The following is a 15,481-nucleotide window of genomic DNA, read 5'->3' as shown; positions in this document are numbered from 1 at the left end:
CTATTAAACATCCTATAATGCACAGGACACTCCCATGACAAAGAATTTTCTGGCCCCAAATGTCAATCATGCTGAGATTGAGAAACTCTGATTTACTTATTTCATGTCTTTGAGCCTCAATTTTCTTAGTTGAAAATGGGATAATAATCCACCTCACATCAGTTCAGTCACTCAGTCGTGTCCGACTCTTTGCAACCCCATGAACTGCAGCACACCAGGCCTCCCTGTCCATCACCAACTGCCAGAGTCCACCCAAACCCATGTCCATTGAGTCAGTGATGCCATCCAACCATCTCATCCTCTGTCATCCCCTTCTCCTCCTGCCCTCAATCTTTCCCAGCATCAGGGTCTTTTCAAATGAGTCAGCTCTTCACATCAGGTGGCCAAAGTACTGGAGTTTCAGCTTCAGCATCAGTCCTTGCAGTGAACACCCAGGACTGATCTCCTTTAGGATGGACTGGTCGGATCTCCTTGCAGTCCAAGGGACTCTCAAGAGTCTTCTCCAACACCATAGTTCAAAAGCATGGTTTGTCTCAAATCCTCTTTGAAACAAGGCAAGGTATGAACTAATGGCACAGGTTTAGTAAAAGGATTAGGTGAAACAACCCCTATGAGAATATAGATGGTCCAACAGGAGGCTCACGGGGTTAGGGTTTTGCTCTGTGTGTGTTTAGTCCTTCCCCGCGGTGGCCTTTGGGGACCCATGGAAATGCAGAAGCAGCCTGCATTCCATGCAGCCATGGTGGATTCTGCCTTCCCTTAACAGGAGATGTAGACAGCATGGTTAAATAACACAGAGTAACAGATGTAATAAACAGATCACTAAGAGCTAATGGTACATCATTATAATCCTGTGCTGTAGGCATCTGCTAGGCTTAGAGACTGTGTCAGGAGATTTGGGTTTTAATCTACAGCACCTTAGTCTATTAATATTTAATTCCAGCCATTTAAGTGGTGGAGAGATAGGGAGCAGAGCCATGGCTTGGCTTGGAGCCTGGGTAACCACCTCGAATTTTCCTTTCCACACAAGGGCAAACATACCGTCTTACCCTGTCCCCTCTGGCCTGTTCTCAAATGGGGACAGTGAGCAACAGAGCATAGAATCACCCTAGAAGGGGAAGAGACCCCAGCATATACCTACTGGTGTTTTTTTTTTTTTCTTTTCCACTCTGGTTTCTCACAGGATATTGAATATAGTTCCCTGTGCTATATAATAGGACCTTGATGTTTATCTGTTCTATAGGCAATAGTTTGATTTGCTAACCCCAAACCCCAATCCAACCCTCCCCCACCCCATACTGATGTTTCTTATGCTGCAGCTAAAGTTCCAATATTTTGGCTACCTGATGCAAAAAGCTAACTCACTGGAAAAGACTTTGATGCTGGGGAAGCCTGAGGGCAGGAGGAGAAGGGGGCGACAGAGTATGAGATGGTTGGATGGCATCATTGACTCAGTAGACATCAGTTTGAGCAAACCTCAGGAGTTGGTGATAGACAGGGAACCTGGCATGCTGCAGTCCATGGGATCACAAAGAGTTGGACACGACTGAGCGACTGAAGAACAACAACAACAAATACAGAGGGCGTAGTTCTTCATTATGCAGTGATCTGATCACTTGTGACAGCCTAATCCCTCCCTCCCCCATCTCCAGGTGCCCTCTTGGGGAGGGTGACCCACTCTGAACAAGAACCACTGGTCCAAATCTGTCATTTTACGCATAGGAACCCAGAGGCCCAGAGAGGAGCAGGGTCTGCCTGAGATTGTCCAGCGCTGGCTCCAACCCACACTTAAACGCTCCCTCAAAACTGCATCTTGGGTCTGGAAAAACAGACGGGCTTGGCCTTTAAGAATTTGCCGGGGCTTTTATTGGGGCTAGTCAGTAGACAAATGGCCTTGCTCACTGGGAAGTGACTTTATTTAGCAGCTGAAATGGTTTCCAATGGCTGCTGCTCTGTTTCTGTCTTCGTGCCTGCCGCTTTGTAAACTCAGGAGTAATCCCATGAGCTGGCAGCTCGCCCATTTCTTCTCGGGGTGGGTGGAGGCATGGGGACTAAGAGGAGCAGACTCGGGCCGTGGGCCATTCCTGGGATATGCTCTGACTTTCACTGCTAAGGAGGAGGGTGCATGGGGACTTTGGTCCAGACTCTGGTACAGGCCAGGGCAGCTCAGAGCCATTGGGTTCCAAGTTCCTTTCTACCTCTTGACCTTTGCATCAGCAGCCAGTCCTCCTCCTTGCTAAGTCTCAGGATTGCCATCTCTGGAATGGGAGGAACCATCCATCTCTCCTATCCCCCACCCCTCAGACTCAGCATCCTCCTGCGCATCTCCCTGAAAGGACCCGTGAGAACGCAGATCACCCTAAAGACAGTAGTCCTCACCTGCTGAGCTTTTTAAAATGCCCTGTCCTTGGGCCCTGCCACTCCAGAATAATTATATCAGAATGTCCAGGGCTGAAACCTAGGCCGGAGATGTTTTCAAAACCTCCAGGGTAATGCTGGCAAGCAGCCAGGCAGAGGAGCACTGTCTGAGGACATGAGTGACTGGGAGGAGGCTCTAGGGTCACTGGAGCAGGGCTGGCCAAGCACCCTTGTTGGCACAACCAGATGGCCTGTGCCCAGCTCTGGGGCAGATGATGGGTGAGACTGTGTGTGCATGTGGGGGACAGGGGAGCTGCAAACAAGAACTCACCCCAGCTCCCCCGGCTGTAACCCACAGGGACCCCAAGGCTATTAGAGACACCTAAATCTGCTTATATAGAAGTGATAAAAAAGTGATGGTCAACCAAGTTATTGTTCCTAATAGAGAAAGACAATAAAGGCATAGTTCAGTTCAGTTCAGTCGCTCAGTCATGTCCGACTCTTTGTGACCCCATGAATCGCAGCATGCCAGACCTCCCTGTCCATCACTATCCCGGAGTTCACTCAGACTCATGTCCATCGAGTCAGTGATGCCATCCAGCCATCTCATCCTCTGTCGTCCCCTTCTCCTCCTGCCCCCAAACCCTCCCAGCATCAGAGTCTTTTCCAATGAGTAAACTCTTCGCGTGAGGTGGCCAAAGTACTGGAGTTTCAGCTTCAGCATCATTCCCTCCAAAGAAATCCCAGGGCTGATCTCCTTCAGAATGGACTGGTTGGATCTCCTTGCAGTCCAAGGGACTCTCAAGAGTCTTCTCCAACACCACAGTTCAAAAGCATCAATTCTTCGGCACTCAGCCTTCTTCACAGTCCAACTCTCACGTCCATACATGACCACAGGAAAAACCATAGCCTTGACTAGATGGACCTTTGTTGGCAAAGCAACGTCTCTGCTTTTGAATATGCTATCTAGGTTGGTCATAACTTTCCTTCCAAGGAGTAAGCGTCTTTTAATTCCATGGCTGCAGTCACCATCTGCAGTGATTTTGGAGCCCCCAAAAATAAATTCTGACACTGTTTCCACTGTTTCCCTATCTATTTCCCATGAAGTGATGGGACCGGGTGCCATGATCTTTGTTTTCTGAATGTTGAGCTTTATGCCAACTTTTTCACTCTCCTCTTTCACTTTCATCAAGAGGCTCTTTAGTTCCTCTTCACTTTCTGCCATAAGGGTGGTGTCATCTGCATATCTGAGGTTATTGATAGTTCTCCCGGCAATCTTGATTCCAGCTTGTGCTTCTTCCAGTCCAGCGTTTCTCATGATGTACTCTGCATATAAGTTAATAAAGTTAATAAAGGCATAAAAACATAGCAAACTGTGCCTTTAATAAGTGATCTTTCAGTTCAGTTCAGTTCAGTCGCTCAGTTGTAGGGACTTATTATCTAAGAAGGTCCTTGAGACACCCATGTTCATAGCGTCATTATTGACAATAGCCAAACAGTGAAAAGAACCCACGTGTCCCTCAATAGATGCATGGATAAACAAAACGTGGCAGATAGTAGAATAGTAGAGTACTATTCAGTCATAAAAAGGAATGAAATACAGGTGCAGGCTACACTGTGGAACAACCTTGAAAACGGTATGCTCAATGATAGACACCAGACACAAAGGACTAATTTTGTATGATTCCATTTATGTGAAATATCTAGTTGAAGCAAATTCATAGAGGCAGAAGGTAGATTAGAAGTTGCCAGATGGGAGGAGGGGATGTGGAGTTATTGCTTCATGGTTCCAGAGTTCCAGTTGAGGGTGATGGCAAAGTTTTGGAAATAGCGGTGATAGCTGCTTAACACCATGAGTGTCATTAATGCCACTGAATTGACTGTACATTTAAAAATGATTCAAATGGCTAAATGTATGTTATACATGTTATATGACAATAGAAACAGTGCAGAAGAAATAAATCATCTGAAGAGGATAAAATTACAGGAAATAGGGCCAGTCATGAGAAACCTGGGCCTTATGACCACCACTCCCACCTGAACCAGTTCCTGGATAAGACCCTTGTGGAAAATAAGCCTCTGTTCTCACATCTTCCTGTGAGTCATCCATGGTGGTCATCTAAGCCCAGGCTGGCCACCGACATCCCACGTCCCCTCTTCCATCAACACCAGGCCATGCCCAGCAGGACAGCAGGGGTTAGAGCTCAGACACCTAGTCACTCCCCAGCTTTGTGACCTTGAACAAGATTGTTCACCTTCCTGGCCTCTGTTTCCTAATCTGCAAAATGGGGCTATGAATAGCACCAGCTATAAAGGGATTGTGAGAATATTTTGAATGTTATTTTACTGATTTGTAGGCTCCTGTTCTTCTTCTATGTTTATTTATTCATTTGACTGTGTTGGGTCTTAGGTTCGACATGCGGGATCTTCACTGCAGTGCAGACTCTCTAGTTGTGGCACATGGGTTCCAGAGCGTGTGGGCTCAGTAGTTGGGGCTTAGCTGCTCCTCAGCAATGTAGGATCTTAGTTCTCCAATCAGGGATCAAACCTGCGTCCCCAGCTTTGCAAGAAAGTCTTAACCACTGGACCATCAGGGAAGTCTCCTGTTTTGAGAACTGAGAAATTTTACTTTATGCGTTTATCTTATGGCCTGGCATGTATTCGCTGCTCCTTCAAGTGTTGTTAGAAATTTGAAAGTATGTCTGTGCTGAAGGTCAGAGGTTGAGAGAGAGATGTAGCCCCTCCCCTTGTGGGGGCGGGGGAGCACCTAGACCTGGGCCCCACAGCACAGAGGGGTCAGCTGGGGAGGTGCAGGCTAAGAAGGGCAAGAGTTGGCCAGACTAAAGGAACAGAACAAGCCAGGCCACAGACTTTCGGGCGCCCCTCAGCCCTCACTCACTGTCCAGAGAAGATACACCCACTTGAAAAATTCACCCAAAGCCAAATATAATTAGGAAGGAGCATCTGTGACCGAAACAGAAAAACAGTCGGTGAGGGGGTGACATTCCAAGGCCAAATTGGAAAGAGTTTGCGATTGTCTGTGAAAGAATGCGAAGTCCTGTTGTAATTTTAATGATGATAGTTTTTATTCACCTTCAACAGGGTAGATAATTGACTTACTGCCTCATTTCTCTGTCATTGTAGGGAATGAGGTGTTTTTAAGTAGATTTTCTAAGATAACTGAAGCTTATCCCTGTGAACCTTAACTTTTTTTTTTCCACTTAATCACTCTGGAGGGAATGTCTATGGAATGGATTACACACTTCCCTGCCTCCTTAATCAGAATATTCTAAATTGAATGGAACTACTTCCTGTCAATTTGGACGTGAGGGGTTATTCGCTCTTATGTAGTGACTCCGAGTTACTTTGCTTTGTCAGTCTACAGATATTTTCTGTTTATTTCATGGGCTTCTACTGTCAATAGAGCTCTTGCTTCTTTTTTTTTTATTCTTTGGAGCCACATAAAACATACATACACACATATAAATACAGCATATATGCATGCACACACACACTCACACACCCCAATCTGTGATCTGAGAACCCAGATCAGGCTTAATGGAATTGCGTTTCCATGTTCTTCTCTAATGCCCTGAACTGCCCTTATCATGACACTTTCAATAAATGCTGCTCCCGAGACTGTGTCCCCACTCGATTGTAACTCCAAGAGGGTGGGACACTTTCTGACCCTAGTAGGTGTTTGGTGAATATTGGTTGAATGAACAAGTAAAAGAATGAAAGCACTCAAGTGCTAGTTCATGGTCTTCATGACGATACCCAGATCCCTCATCAGAGGCACAGTTTTACTTCTTACTGGGTTTTGGTTGTGACACAGTGAGTGGAGGTCTCCTCTGATAAGTGACATGTCTGATAAGTCTGCCCTGGGATGCACCAAGGACTCGCTGGCTCTGGACTCCAGCAGTCCAATACAGAGCCAAGGTATGAGGGCAGTGACCTGGCCTACCCTTGACTATAACCTCGGGCAATCACATAATTTCCCTGACCCTTTATTTCCTCATCTGTAAGATGGAGAAATAATAAAATCTAATTCACACCGTTTTAAGTGTCACAAGTGAGCATTTAAAATGTGGTTATTATTACTACAATGGAATCACATCATGTGTATGTTAAACTCATGCAAATTTAGCTATATGTGCTTGGCAACAAAAAGAGATAGAGAAATGATACACTAGGTAATTCTGCTAGTCTTTCCATTCACTGAGTAGATGTTCCAGAGAGAAGGTGACGCGGGAGACACACGACTGCTGCGTGCTCCCCAACTCTCTGTCCTGTGCGCCTCTTACAGTGTGAGTGCAGCTCGTAATGATAACTGTACTCGGTTTTTTATTGAGATATAACTGACATATACCTTTATATTAGTTTCAGGTCACAGCAGAATGATTCGACGTTTGAATATATTGTGAAATAATCACCACTGTAGGCGTAGTTAACATCGCATGTAGTTATAAATTTTTTTCTTTTGATAGGAACTTTCAAGATCTTCTCTTTTAGCAACTCTCAAATATACAATGCAAAATTATTAACTATAGTCACCATGCTGTATGCTACATCCCATGAACTTACTTATCTTACAACTGGAAGTTGGTACCTTTTGACTACCTTGCCCCTTTCACCTGCTACTTACCTTTGACAACCACCAAACTGTTCTCTGTATCTATGAGCTCTATTTTTGTTCATTGCTTTTTAGACTCCACAGATAAGTGAGAGTGTATGGTATTTGTCTTTCTCTGTCTGACTTATTTCACTTAGCATAATGCCCTCAACGTCTACACACATTGTCACAAATAGCAAGATTTCCTTCTTTTTTGTGGCTGAATAATATTGTTCCGTATGTGTGTGGGTGTACACATATGTGTGTGTGTATGTGTGTGTGTGTGTGTATACACATTTTCTTTATCCATTCATCCATTGATGAACATCTAGGTTGCTTCTGTATCTTGGCTTGTGTGAAGAACGCTGCAATGATCATGGGGGTGCAGACATCTTTTCAAGTTAGTGTTTTCATTTCTTTCAGATACATACCCAGGAGTAGAATTGCTGGATTGTATGGTAGTTCTATTTTTGAGTTTTTGGGCAACCTCCATACCGTCTTCTATAGTGGCTGTACCAGCTTACATTCCACCAGCAATGCGCAAAAGTTTCTTTTTCTCCACATCTTTGCAAACACTTGCTATTTCTTATCTTTTGGATAGTAGCTAACCTACCAGGTGTGAAGTAATATCTTAGTGTAGTTTTGATTTGCATTTCCCTGATAATTACGAGCACCTATTCAAGTACCTGTTGGTCATCTGCATGTTTTCTTTGTAAAAATGTTTATTCAGATCCTCTCTCCATTTTTTTAATCAGATTGCTTGGGGTTGAGTTTTATTTATTTTGCCACTTAGTTGTAAAAGTTCTTTATATATTTCAGATGTTAACCCCTTATCAGATATGTAATTTGCAAATGTTTTCTCCCATTGGTAGTTTGCCTTTTCACTGTGTTGGTTTCCTTTGCTGCATAGAAGCTTTATAGTTTAATGTAGTTCCACTTGTTGATTTTGCTCCAGTTGCCTTTGCTTTTAGTGTCAACTCCAAAAAATCATTGCTGAGACCAATACCAAGGAGATTATTACCTATGCTGTCTTTAGGAGTTCTCTGGTTCTGGTCCTACATTCAAGTCTCTAATCCATTTTGAGTTGATTTGTACATATGGTGTAAGATAGAGGTCCAGTTTCATTCTTTTGGGTGTGGCTGTCCAGTTTTTTCAACACCATGTATTGAGGAGACTGCCCTTTCCCCACTGTATATTCTTGGCCCCTTTGTTGTGAGTTAACTGACTATGTCTGCATGGGTTTCTTCTGGGCTCTTTTTCTGTCTTTACACCAGTGTCATACTATCTGTGTTACTATAGCTTTGCTTGAAATTAGAAAGTGTTATGCTTTCTTCTTTCTCAAGACTGCTTTGGCTATTGGACTTGGTTTTTGCCTCACTCACTGTAGTACCAAGTGGAAAATGCAGAGTGAGGCCTACTCAGAATTTGGCAGCTCAGCTTGTATGTGTATTGGGGGCAAAATGAAAAAGGGATGAGGCAAGATAGGGTGACTGGGATTCCAGGCCGAGGTGGTTCCATCTACTAAAGTGATGGACAGTTTCCATGACTCTGACCACTTGACTTTGGTTAGCAAGTGGGAGGTAATGCAGGAGGATTGGTGGGGCTGCTAAAGTGATTCTCCATCACCCTTGTGGTTCCCAAAGAGCCCGTGTACTCATTGGCTTCACTGGAACCTTGTGCTTTTGTCTGTATCCAACACTTGGGTACCACTGTCTGTTTGCTCATACTGAGCCTGCCCCTGGGACACCTTCCCCAATCCCATTTGCCTGCCCCCTTTTCTTTCTGAGTGTCTAAACCCTAGAATCACTGGAGCACAAAGGTCCATTAACCATCTCCTTATCTTTAGGCAGTAGGGACTCTAGCCATTCCAGTTTGCCCGGCACTGAGAGATTTCTCAGAATGAGGGATTTTCCATGGTAACACAGGACATTTTGGTCACTCTGATAGACAAGTGAGACATCTTTTATGGTTCACTTCAGGTGCCGTCTCTTCTAGGAAGTTGCCTGATTCCTTAGCTGGGAGCAGTGTTTTTCTCCACTGAACATCTCCTAGTACATTATTTATGCCTGTCCTTGCCTCAACTCCACATGCACCCCTACTCCAGGATTTGAGAGAATGAGGTTAGAGTTGAGGACATCTTGTTGTGTGTCTTGTATGCGTCAGGTGAGGGTCAGGCTAGGAAGTGGTAGCAGGCTTGGCAGCCTACCTGAAGACTGCCATTCAGCCCCTCTCCACAGCCACAGAGTATGAATTTCTGCAAAGCTGGCTCAGCTATCACTCTGTGAAACGTTTAATTACACATAAAGATCTTCAAGGCTGTCTGTCACCTCCCAGGGAAACATTTCTTGTTCCTGCCCCTTCTGAAGTTAGCTGCTTAGAAAATAATGAGATTGAACTGAAGATGAAGGAAACAGGGGGTGTCAGCATTACTGGTAGGGAGACGCAGTGTGCAAGGGAGATGGGAAGGGTGACGGGGAGTGGAGCCCAGGGAGGGGCAGGGAGTGTGGAGACCTGTTCACAGAAAGTGAGATGCAAGCCGTGAGACAAAGTAATGTTTCAGGAAGAGATGGAAAGAGAGAGATGGGAGCTGGGCTGGGACAGCACCAAGAAGGGGAGTAGAGTCACAGAGAAGAGCGGAGGCAGACTGGAAGAGAAAAGGCCTGGCTGAGAGGAGGAGAGAGCCAACCAAGTAGAGTTTGGCAAAGGTTAAATAGCTTATGGTTTCAGAGTTCCAGTACAGAAGAAGGGTTTGGGAGACTGGATTGACCAGTCTTGGCTGGATTGGAATGACCCTGACTAAGAGATGCATTGAGAAAAGAAGCTTCTGAGCTTGTTTGATTCTTTAGGGGATGGGGGTAGAGGTTGATGACCAGCTGATGGAGGTTATTGGTGAACGCTCCCACCAGAACCCCCTTGCTGCCTCTTGTCCAGGGAAGATTGATGCAGAGATGGGAAGGCTGGTCCCAGCCCCTATCCAGGAGAATCCACGGGGATCCTTCTGCCCTGACCCACTCCTCTCTTACAGGCTGTGATAGCGACCACTGGGGCCCCCATTGCAGCAACCGGTGCCAGTGCCAGAATGGGGCCCTGTGCAACCCCATCACAGGCGCCTGCGTGTGTGCTGCTGGCTTCCGAGGCTGGCGCTGTGAGGAGCTCTGCGCGCCAGGCACCCATGGCAAGGGCTGCCAGCTGCTGTGCCAGTGCCGCCACGGCGCCAGCTGCGACCCCCAAACGGGCGAGTGCCTCTGCGCACCCGGCTACACCGGTGTCTAGTGAGTAAAGCCCAGGCGGGACACATGCAAAGGGGTGGCTGGGAGGGTAAGACGGGGAAACACATGAAGGATCAAGAAAGCTCTGGCTGTAAAATCTGCACTCTGGCCCCAAGTCCTGCAGAGGCTGAACTCCCAGGCCTCACCCACACAGGTCTCAGATCCCTGCTGTCCAGGGCCCAGGGTGCCTGGAACTGGCTTGGAGGACTCGTGGATGGATGCTCTCATGGTGGGAACAGCTGGCTAAACCTTCTTCTAGGAGACCCTTCCTGATCTGGGCTCCAGATTTTGGCTTGGAATTCTCTTCTGATCATAATCCAAGTGCCATTACTGAACCTTCTAGGCCATTTGAGACAGAGTGGGTGAGGGCCCTGGGCAGATATCATGCTTAGATTTGGGGAGATTACTGTGCCTGGTCCTCTTCCCCTGCCTTTTCCCCTCATCCAGTTTTCAGGAGAGGGAGTCTGCATGGACAGGATAGTTGTGACCCCTCAGAGGCAAGATTGACGTTCTCCTCACCACCCTATCAAAGGCTCAGTGGCCACCTCAACAGCCTTAGATCCTGTGGGAGCACCCAAGCAATCTGGCCACAGATACATCTCTGATGGAGGGTGCCTCCTGCCCGCATGTCTGACCAGCTCCAGGGCCAAGGCATTGAGCTAAGGCCCAAGACCAAGACCACAGGCAGACCCTCCCCTGCATCTCGGCAGTGCCCAGTCCTTCTAGAGAAGCTTATGGGGGTGCTGAGAGCCTTCCAGAGCCTGGAAGGGAGTGGAAGCCTGCCCACATTCTCTCTTTCAGAATCTAGGCAGATTCTCATGGCTACATCTCATGGCCTTTGCTTGTGCTGTTCCTTCTGCCTGGCTTGGCCTTCCTCCCCTTCTCCCAGTGAAACTAACTTTACCTTTAAGACTCAAGTAAAATGCCTCCCTCTTAAGGAAGATTTCCTCTGCTTTCCCACCCCAGAAGAGCCCTCTTCTTTATACCGAAAGCCCTTAAGTCATCCCCCATACTGACCCAAGCACACAGCCTCCAAGGACACTGTCTGAGTCCCTCTTTCCCCTCCTGGCCTTGTGCCTTGTATAGTTCATCCTGACCAGGAACTCACTAACTTCTAGAGAGCCCAGGAGTCTTGGGACTGGCTTTGCATGCTGCTGCCTCTCACACCTCTGCTTCTCTATGCAGCTGCGAGGAGCTTTGCCCGCCTGGGAGCCATGGGGCTCACTGTGAGCTGCGCTGCCCCTGCCAGAACGGGGGTACCTGCCACCACATCACTGGCGAGTGTGCCTGCCCTCCAGGCTGGACGGTAGGTGGACCTGCAGAATCGGGGTGGGGCTCTGTAAGAGGTCTGAGCATCCCTCGTTCACATGCACCCTGGAGAGCTAAATTCCTCTCCCATCCTGAATAGCCTCCATCCTCTTTATGGTCATGGGGATCATTAGACACTGCCGGGGGGCCATGGACACAGCTTTGACTGCCGGGGCTCATATCTAAATGCTGTGTGATCTGAAGCAAGTTCCCTAACCTTTCTAAACCTGTGGTCCCTTGTGTGCGAAGGAGTTGAATTCTTCTGATAAGTTGTCTCTGTCTTTTAGCATGCTCATTTGAGCTGCCATGGCTCTGAGATGTGGTGAAAAGGCCCTGGTGTAAGGATGGAGGTGGTGCAGGGGAAGGGAGAGAGCAGGCATGGCCCCCCTGCCTTTATAGAACTTCAGATTCCCAGCCTCCAACCCCTATACTCACAGATGCACACAGATATTCTGATTCTGTGGGCCCCGGGATCTGTATCTTAACGTGGGCTCCAGGTGATTCTGAGGTAGCCTCCACCAGTCTAGGTCTCTTGTCTGGGGAAAGAGGGATGGGATTTATCAAATCACAGGCCTGAATCCAGACTTCACATAGTGTTAGCCCTGAAAAAAAAAGCCCTCGATCATTCTAGTCTCTGCTTCCCTAAATCAGGGATAAAATCAGGGGCTTCCCTGGTGGACCAGTGGTTAAAACTCCACACTTCCACTTCAGGGAGGGAGGGTCTGATCCCTGGTCGGGAAACTAAGATCCCATACACCATGTGGCGGGGCCAAAACGAAAACCAACTGGCATAAAAATGGTCAGCCCCGCGCTTCAGAGCGGCATGTTGGCAGAAGGCTCAGATGAGGGCAGTGCAGGCCCCAGGTGCCCTGCAAACACTGAAATGCTCTCCTGCTCATTGTCTATGTCCCTGGATGCCACAGGCAAGCACAGCCTCCCTTATGCCAGCCTGTTCCCCCTGTCAGTGTCCCCACCCTCCACAATCCCAAGCCCCTCAGAAGCAGCAAGTCACCGAGGCTGACCTTCCCGTTTCAGGGAAGCTCAGGGACACAGTCGGCTGCCTCCCCTGGGGCCGGGGCTTTGTGCAGCCAGGAAGGGACGGGGCTGTGGAGCAGGAGCAGGATATTTCGGGAGGCTGTGAACGCAAGGTCGCGGCGGGGGAGCAGCAGGAGGAACGGCCACAGGGCCTGTGACGCAGGCAGATTGGCCAGAGTTCTTTAGAGCAGGGGAAAACCTGGGGGATCATATGGTCCAGCCTTGTCCCAACCTGGCTGCGCACCAGAGTTGCAGTGGATGGGGGTGGGGTGGGGTTAATAGAGATTCCCAGACTCCACTGTAGACCGTCCTGGGCCTGGGATCTCTCTCTCTCTCTTTTTTTAATAAGCTCCCCTGATGATTCTGAAGCAGCCGACCCTGTCTTCAGGTCTGCATTTGGAAAAAATCAATCCAGACTATAGGATTTTCTTCTGTGTTTCACAGAACCCGAGAGTTTCTTGGAGGTAAAGGTGGGCGCAAGTAGCCTAATAACTGGGGCTCTGGGACCCACACACCCCCACATCTCCATTTTAATCTACTAAGAGGTCCTAGGTAAGATTTCACATAAAAACAGGACCTCCCAGCTTTAAGAGGCTTGAATACCACTGGTCTGTTAATACCTTCCTTTCTCAGATGAGGCAGCTGAGGCCCAGAGTGGCTAAGTGACCTGGCCAAGGCCACACAGCTGGAGAAGAGGGAGGTGGAGCCGCAATGCAGGTGTCTTGACTCCTGAATCCAAACTCTTGGTGCCCGTGTGTCTCTATCTCTTCTGAGGAGAACGAAGTGGCTCCGGACTCTCCCACACCTGCCCGTTTCTCCCACCCTGAACCACTCTCTGTAAAGGCCCTCTCATCTCCAGCCAACTTCCAGAATCCCATCACTCACAGGCTGGGTCCCCAGAGACCCAGCAGCAGGCAGTGAGGTCAGATCAGGATGCGGTAGGGGGAGAACAGGCCACAGGCAGACCTGTACCTGTAAAGTCCTCTCTAGAGAGACTGGAGACTGATGGAGGCTGCTGATTGAAGAGGGCGGCGGGGAGGAAACCAACACAGATAATTTTTTTCCCCTCCCAACACAGTGAGAGGTTTGTTCCTTCAGACAGAAAACTCTGTCAATAGCAGCCTTTGGATTTAGGAACTTGGTGTTTTTAATTTTATTGTAGACAATTGCATTTCTATTTTTGACAGAGCATTTAACTTGCAGATTTGTATGAATCATTAACACCCCTCATGCACACAGTCACAGTGTAAAGAAGCTGCTCCTGGGGCCTGAGGCCCCTCCTAGGGGAGGGGAGAGGGCTGGGGCCAAGGGGACGGTGCAGGGCAGAGCGGTCCTCCCTTTATTATCCTCCATTGCCTCATTTGCCTGCCAGCCCCACATGGCTTTAGCCACACTCAGAGATCTAAAGAGTACGATTGCTCACACACAGAGCAGGTCCCCAAAGAACCAAGGCTTCATGCAGACCTGGAGAGGAGCTGCCTGGAACCCTGGCCCCCGGGGCCCCTTCCTCAGGACCCCTAGCCAGTAGGGGTATGCCCACAGGTGTATGGGCAACCCGGTGTATGCCCACAGGACACGACTCTTGCCCAGTTGTGGTAAGCCCGTTCCCAGAGGGCCTCTGCAAAGAGCCTAGGGGGCTATTTCCTCTCGATTTCTGGGCTTTGAGACCTTTCAGAGGAGGAGTCCCAGGTGTGAGGAGTTCACTGTGAGTGAGAAGCGCAGATGGATCGGAGGTAGGAGATATGATCACCTGCCTTAGGCATTCCCAGTCTGATGGTGAAGGCTGGATACATGCATGTGCATGCACACACATATACACTCAGGAAACAACAGGCCCCAAGAGCTGGGAAAGAGAACCAGTCCTCATGGAGGAGCAAACAGAGGTATTTGTAAAATCCTAGAAGCTCAGGTTTGGGAAGTTTTATTCATGGAGCCCCAAGCCTGACCTGTATAGCCTGGATCATTTCCATAGCACCCAAGCCAACCACTGTTCACTTTCCCCTGAGGGCATCCATGCCACCCGGGACAGCAGTGATCATTAGATGCTGGAGAGGCTGCGTTGTGTTATTGGCTTAACCTCAAGTCCTTCACCGTCTTGGCCCCCTCCTTTCTTCTGCTCCTTTTGTCCATGGTCTTCTTTATGTGCAGCTGGTTTCCAGATTAGGACAGGACCATTTGGCCCATCCAGTCCTGAGGAATAGGACTCTTGCCTCACTGCATCTCCCCCACCTTCTAAATGCCACACAGCCCGAGGTCCCGCGGCTCTAGGAGACATACACGCAGCTGACTATAGGGCCGGTGTGTTAGGGCTGCCATGACAAAGTAGCACACACTGGGGGGCTTCGACAACAAATGTATTTTCTCACAGCTCAGGAGGCCAGAAGTCTGAGACCAAGGTGTTGACAGCATTGGTTCCTGCTAAGGCTTCAGCCCCTGGCTTGTAGCTTGTGGTCTTCTCCCTGTGTCTCCACGTGGCCTTCCCTCTGCCCTGTCTGTGTACTAATCTCTTCTCCCAATGAAGACATCAGTCATATTGGACTAGGAGCCACCCTGATGACCTCACTTTAACTTTATTGCCTCTCCAATGGCCCTGTCTCCAGCCACAGTCATATTCTAAGGTGCTGGGAGTTAGGATACGTGAACCTGGGGGACATGATTCAGTTCATAATAGCAGGAAAGAAACCGTAAGATCACAGCCCTCTTTTAGACTGATACTCTCCTGTCTGCTCTCTCCCCCATCTCTCCCCAAAAAGCTATTCTTCTAACCAGCAGTGACCGATCGATTATGTGGTTCTCCCCCACTCTTCCCTGTCCCAGGTGATATGGGCTCCTACCGCCTCCACCTCATCAGGGGTCTGCTTGGGTTGAATATTAATGAAGGGCCCACTCATCTCTAATT

The 15,481-nt window shown here is 48.3% G+C and overlaps 1 protein-coding gene across 10 annotated transcripts in view; it reads left to right on the top strand.

Annotated features, from left to right (window-relative positions):
- MEGF11 (multiple EGF like domains 11) overlaps positions 1-15,481 on the top strand; it is a 392,757-nt gene that overhangs the window by 293,149 nt on the left and 84,127 nt on the right. For all 10 annotated transcript variants that reach the window (XR_011568729.1, XM_070796933.1, XM_070796931.1 and 7 more), the window contains exons 6-7: positions 9,996-10,242; positions 11,425-11,545. Coding sequence is in view for 9 of the 10 variants with exons in the window: in XM_070796933.1 (XP_070653034.1) it covers positions 9,996-10,242; positions 11,425-11,545 (368 nt within the window). In the remaining variant the exon portion in view is untranslated. The remainder of the gene's footprint in view (positions 1-9,995; positions 10,243-11,424; positions 11,546-15,481) is intronic.

The sequence above is a fragment of the Bos indicus genome, chromosome 10 (genome assembly GCF_029378745.1).
Source record: "Bos indicus isolate NIAB-ARS_2022 breed Sahiwal x Tharparkar chromosome 10, NIAB-ARS_B.indTharparkar_mat_pri_1.0, whole genome shotgun sequence".
Taxonomy (NCBI): Eukaryota; Metazoa; Chordata; class Mammalia; order Artiodactyla; family Bovidae; genus Bos; species Bos indicus.
The sequence above is the reverse complement of the archived record's forward strand: the minus strand, read 5'-3'. Positions and strand labels throughout refer to the sequence as shown.